This window comes from Nymphaea colorata, unplaced genomic scaffold (assembly GCF_008831285.2).
Source record: "Nymphaea colorata isolate Beijing-Zhang1983 unplaced genomic scaffold, ASM883128v2 scaffold0363, whole genome shotgun sequence".
Classification (NCBI taxonomy): domain Eukaryota; kingdom Viridiplantae; phylum Streptophyta; class Magnoliopsida; order Nymphaeales; family Nymphaeaceae; genus Nymphaea; species Nymphaea colorata.
Genome location: NW_022204869.1, coordinates 67 through 6,509, shown reverse-complemented (window position 1 = coordinate 6,509; position 6,443 = coordinate 67). Strand labels below are relative to the sequence as shown.

At 42.5% G+C, this 6,443-nt stretch overlaps 1 protein-coding gene across 1 annotated transcript; it reads left to right on the top strand.

Annotated features, from left to right (window-relative positions):
- Positions 1-2,892: 2,892 nt before the first annotated feature.
- On the top strand, positions 2,893-6,231 carry LOC116244891 (uncharacterized; the record flags this gene model as incomplete). Its single annotated transcript, XM_031616704.1, has 4 exons — positions 2,893-3,353; positions 5,250-5,378; positions 5,529-5,799; positions 5,902-6,231. Coding segments are annotated over exons 1-4 (1,191 nt in total), but the record flags the coding sequence as incomplete, so codon positions are not given.
- Between the last annotated feature and the right edge of the window lie 212 nt (positions 6,232-6,443).

The window sequence follows — 6,443 nt, the reverse complement described above, 5'->3', positions numbered from 1 at the left end:
CGGCTGGGTTTTTGGCAGTATAGGCCTGGCAGCTCTCTTCGGGGAGGCCAACTTCTCTGGCGTACATGTAGAGTGTCCTGGGTTGCCGCCGTCGCAGCCGCTGCCTCCGTACTTGCAGTTGATGATGACTTGCGGAGCCAGGGTGAGGTCGGGCCATGTGCGGTTCCTCGCGATGTTGATGCGGTCGGCCACCACGCTGGTCGACGCCTCAATCCAGCAGGCTCCGCAGTAATGGGGCGCCCTTTGATTTTTCGTCCATGACAAGTAGTTCACTCCCGAAACATTGCGCCAGTCCCAGCTTTCCGGCAAGTCCTTCGCCTCTATGTACTCGTGTGGCCTTGGACTCTTCACGTACTAAGGGACGAGCTTGGTGACTATCTCTTGCACTTCTTTGGACGCTAAGACGGCTGCTGTTCTTCTGCAGCATTTCCTGCTTCGGCGTATCCTCAGGCTGAGTCAAGTTCCTTATGTCCTTCGTCCAAGTGTCGAGTGGGACGGCCCAGGAACAGTTGCCTTCCGCATTGAGATAGTTGGCTCCTCTGACGATCCTGAAGTCTCCGCCTTCGCCCCAGTAGCTTCCCCAAGAGTTCCTCCCCCTCCAGTACTTGACTCCATTTTCCACTCCCCATCCGGTAATGCTAACGTGGTGGTTGGCGAGTCCGGGTCCCCGTTGTCCTTGATGATTCCTCCCTTGTAGTCGATGAAGCTCTGAGTGATGTTGAACGTGCAGGTAATAGGCCCCTTTCCCTATTCCTCCATCATTGCCTGCTCTCCAAGCACAGTCCCAAAAGATTTGATCCCGTATATCTTGACCTTGGGGATGACTGCATTGTTCTTTTCAGGGACAGACTGATCATACATGCAGTTGATGCATTTGATAGTGCTGGTGCACTTCAGTCCACCATCAGGGTCGAGCGCCTGATAGGGAGAGCATGTCTCATCAGTGATGTTGTTTTTTTGGATCCAGTCGTAAGCGTTGAGGGGACTTCCTCCTTTGCAGCTATTGTTATTCTCAGAGCAGGAAGTAGCACTTGCGGAGATAGTATAATATCAGGCCATTGAGTCTTCCTTAAAATCTTAATCCTATCGTTCAGGGCAGATGTGGTAGAGAAGGCAAATGAAGCGTTGCATCCATGTGGACTATTTTGGTTTCGCTGGAGAGTCAAGTAATTTGTTCCATCTACGTTCCCCACCAAAAACTATCCTACAATGTTTAGGCTGTGCTGGTAAGCGCCAGGAATGAGAGAATCAAAAGAAGAGACCTTTGATATTCATGAAACTTTATAGGAATTAAATCAAAAAAGATAATAAATCTTGCAAAACGGTATCATAAAGGCTTATAAAATCGGCTTTAAGAAAAATTGAAGGCCCTCCTAATCAAGAAATGTAATGACCATTTTTCAGATAATGACTAAATTGAAGTAATACTTTTCAAAGGGTTATGATTAATATCTTTGATAGACCATAATATTTCATTCCTCATATAAATTATCGGTGATTTGCGTCTATATGATCGATTGGTGTCGAATGTAGCTGTACATCTTCAAGATCCATATGAGTGGGATGATGTTTAGAATCAAAAGGCCTAAAATATTATGAGTGATTGAAAATCTATCTCGCATTAGAAATACTCAAGATGGTGTTAAAATGGGTCCATGCATTCCCTATATCTCCAAATAGAGGCCGGATTATAAGGAAAACCAAATTAACCACAAAACCAATAACACCCGTAATAATCATCACATAAAATTCTCGTTTTAGCTATATTTGCTATTTTTACCTTCAGTTTGTCATAATCCTGCAGTCGTTCTAGCAGATCATACTTATTCAAGAATATAAGAAGGCTGTGCACCTGCGCTAAAGAGGTCAGCAGCGAATCAGCTAATACAATTCCGACATTACTAAGCTACACATCATACCTACATGGTGGATATGGTCCATATGAAATCCCTCTCGAAGATGATAAAGCCGAGCAAGCCTACTCCTTGTATTACCATTCTGCCCCAAAAGAAAAGGTTCAGCCATTTGAAAAACTTAATTTATCTTGCCGTAAAATTTTTCGCCTAAATTTTGCACATGAATCCATTATAACTTCATCGAGAAAGATATACTGGAAGAAGCAAATTTTGAGGAAGATGGTTCTCACCAAAAACGAAGGAATTTTATCGAGGATAGCATATGTTTTCGAGTATTATGCGATGTCATCGGGGAGAGGATCCTTGAGATCGATGTAGAAGCAGGCAATTGCATATGCATTTTAAATAAGAAACACTAGATAAGAGGATCCCTACTGATGGCCCACACAAAGATAAGTCCGTGAATCTGCAGTAAATTCTTTCGCTTTTGTCGATCCAGTTCTTCGAATCGGAAAAGGTTGAGCAGACGGTACGAAGCGATGAGGAGGATGACGAAGGCGATTGCAGAGTTGATCATGAGGATGATAGCATCTCCTTCGCTTTTGGCGTCCCAGAAACAGAAGGGGGAGGGGGGCGACGACTAATCATGCATTTTTAGCTTATTATTATAAACTTCTTAAAGATGAAGACGAAAAATAAAATACTTTTATATCTTTCCAATCAATTAATACAAGAAAGAAATATTTCATTTTTTGAAAAGATCGGGATAAAAATATTTTGGTCAACCCCTCAAAAGAACGGTTTCATTATGATTTCTTCATTATCATGATTAATCAAATAAAAACGTCATAACATCAGCTACTGAAGCATCTTTTTATGGATATTTAATATTTCAATCATCTTTTTAATTTTATTAATCATCGCAAATATGAGTCGAATGCTCAAGGACCCAAAATCCATCGGCAAGCTGTCCACCCGCAAGTTCAGTATCTTCCAATAAGCACAAAACAAAAAGATATCTGCGGTTTTGCCTCGCATGTCACACAAATCAAGAAAGGATAGAATTTCCCATAGTGCTCTGCTTGCTGAAGGGAAGGAAGACCCCTTACCTTACATCAAGACAGGCACCAAACCGTTAAGAACAAAAGCTAAATCAGCTAAAAATCCAGAAGAAGAGGTCTGCTTCGTCGACAGCAGCAGAAAAAAGATAGGCCATTGCATAGCTGTTCAAATGAGTTCACCACGCCACTCGCAGGCAGGCAAATTTTATAATCCTTCAATGCAGCTCATAGCATCACCAGGTAAAATTCGGCACCAGAACTCTTCATATGTAGATGGGAAGCCCCCCTTGGAGGAAACGATAAAAAATTTCAAGAACTTTTTGCAGCATAAATACGTGCAGGAGATGCAGGAGAAGCGAAAAGGAGTCACCATCATAGAATACGATCGTCGTTTTGGAGATTCTATGGGTTCGAGTGCAAATCTTGAGAAGGCTAGGTATGAACCATAAGAGTAAATTATGCCTATTTGTTCATAGGAACCATCTCGCTCATTCTATCTCTCGACGAGCCTCTTCAGAATGAACGAAGTTTTCCTCAAAGATGAAGGATCCTTATTTGCCCCATGCAGCAAAGATGAATATATTGTTGATCCTTAATAGCTGGAGAATACTGCTGAAGCAAGTCATCTTCTGTCTGAGAGCACCAGCAGTCATATAAGCATGTAAATAGGCTTCTTTACTACTGTTTCAAAACTCAAACAGGTGCTTATAGAATAATAAAAAAATCTTCATCTTTCCTTCATAGTCCCCAAGGCACTAAGAAGCTCATTCAAAATTTAGGCTCACAGCAATAGGTCCATAAAGCAACTCAAGAAATCTTCCAATAGATGGTAAACTTCAAACCTCAGCTTGTTTCTTTGAAAAAATTTGCAAACTGCATTCTCCTTGTTTCCAAATCACCCCACAACTCTCAAAACTATGCCCTTTTGTGGTTCTTTACCGGCAGTTTCTACTTCGGAGGGTGGTTGAATGGGAAGCGAGATGAGGGATGCAAAAATGGAATAGGCATGGAATACACAGTCAATAGTAAAAAGTTATCTATTTAGATTGCATATATTTTGGAGAATTCGCAGGCAATAAGCGTCATGGATACGGAGCCAGCAAGAAAGCCGATGGAGAGACATATGTGGGTTAATGGAGAGAAGGTCAACGTTCAGGATGGGGCAAGCTTTTTTAGTCTTCGGGTTATCTGGGCCTGGATGGAAACTTCTAGGGCGATTCCTTCGTGGGAAACCGCATCTAGAGCAGGGTGATGGATGTATGACTTAATAATTAAATTCGCACTTGAACTTAACTCCCATGGATAATTCAAATGTAGCGCCGAACTGGTTCCGTCTGCACGAGGCCAACCAAGAACTCACCCTTCTCGAGCAGGTAGGAGACCAGCATCAATTCAACCATGCTGCCCTGTTGCGTCAGAAGGTATCGCAATGTAGGGATTTGAAAGCCAGGTTGGAGCAAGATGAGAGCTAGCTTAAAAATAATATATTGCGCTGTTAGGTGAACGAAACCTCTATGCGGGACAGCTCCAGGATTTGTACTAATTAGGAGATAAACTCAACTGGTAGCCTTAGATCTTGAGGAGAATAAAACCATTGATCGATAACACCAAACAACGTTTAGGCGAAAAGACCAAATGATAACTTATACCTACAGTCTTATCTATACACCTCCATTCATTTCCGTCAAAATAGTCATTATTCCCCCTCTCCACCCCCTCACTCATCTCTAGCCGCAATCCTTCAAACAATCATCCCACTTCTCTCTCCCTTCTATATCATATCAAAATAACCAATTCTCTACTAGTCGGTCATTCGTAGCTTTAATGCCATCAAAGAATTGTAATAAATTAGTTATATGAGTATCAGTTCTTAAGAGTGCGACAGGGCCCAATAATTTTAAACTGGCCCCTAGGACAAGGACTACAATTTTGACAGTCCCAGCAAGGAATCCGCCAGCACCAGCGCCTCCGAACTGCAGATCAACTTCAACTAAATCAAGAAGGCTAGCCAGGAGGAGATGGAGGCGGTCAACCATCTCCTGCAGACCCGTCTCCTATCCCCTGACTACCTCGATGCTGAAACTGCCCTCGCGCACTGGAAAAAAGCCGACCACTACCTGTCACTTGACCAGCATTAAGACGCAATAATCGAGTACAAAAGATGCATAGAGACAAAACCTTTCCTCACGAGGGCGGAATTCATCGGTTTGGGTTGCGTCGAGGACAGAATCGGCTATCACTACGAATCCGACCACTCATGGATCATGAAGGTAAAGATGATGACGGTACGATAAATTTCCCCACATGATTCATTATCGGTCTGTCTCTGCAGATCGAAGCGCTATCACGAGGAGAAACAGTGGTATGAGAGGATGATTAAAGAAACCAACGACTATCGCCTCATCTTTGGCCTTGCCAATCTTGAATACAATAATAAGAACTTTGCCGAAGCTGAGAACCTGTATAGACAGTGTCTAGAATTAGAACCTCATTTCGACCAGGTCTACCAGAAAATCGCCAATATTTATTGCTTCAAGCTCAATAAAGATGACTAGGCGACGATTTGGGCATAAAAATGTCTGTAACTGAACCCTGACAACATTTACGCTAGTCTAATAAGAGCTCTATGCGTAAAATCAGTAGACGACAGGATTGAAACCCTCAAAGAAGTGCTTGGAATTGTTGCTGACTATGCCAGGCCATACAATGGACTTGGTAACGCCTACTACAATAATAGCAACTACGATGATGCTATTAAGATGTACAAGAAGAGTATTGAGATAAACCCAAAGTATGAACACCCTTACTATGGGTTGGGCAGCATCTACAATCAAATCTCTAACTTTGACGAGTCAATCATCTGGTATAAGAAGTGCATCGAGGTTAATCCTCTCTACGATTACCCTCTCTATGGACTGGGCATCGCCTACAACAACAAAAACGACACAAAAAATGCCATTTTTTGGCTGGAGAAGTGCATATAGGTCAATCCCAAGTACGACTGCCCCTATTACGCACTTGGCAACATCTACCGCACCTCCAAAAAGTACGACTTGGCTCTACGTTACTACAAGAAGTCACTCGAATGCAAGAAAATCGACCCTTTGTGCTTCGTCAACATCGCTCTTTCCTACATGTGCATTTTTGACTACGAGAGTGCGTATGAGTACTTGAGGATGGCTCGGGACAACTTGAGCGAGGTTGATGGTCTCAGCAAGGGCAACATAGAGTATGTGAAGGAACAGATTGGCAAGTACCTCAATGATGATAAATGCTTGGAGAAGAACCAGAAGGGATTGCTTTCATTTAAGCAGGTTTTGCAACTGGCTAAGGATACCTCTGCGTTCGCTTTTCAATTTTAGGCACTATACTCAAAAGCTAAGAAACAATGATGCTGAATGATAATTCATGGGATCATATTGTTCTTACATACTAATATTAATCATCATATTCAATAGATTAAAACTTAACAGCTTGCTTTTTCAAAGAAAATGCCTAATCAAGATGGGGTTGGGGTTGGGGTTGG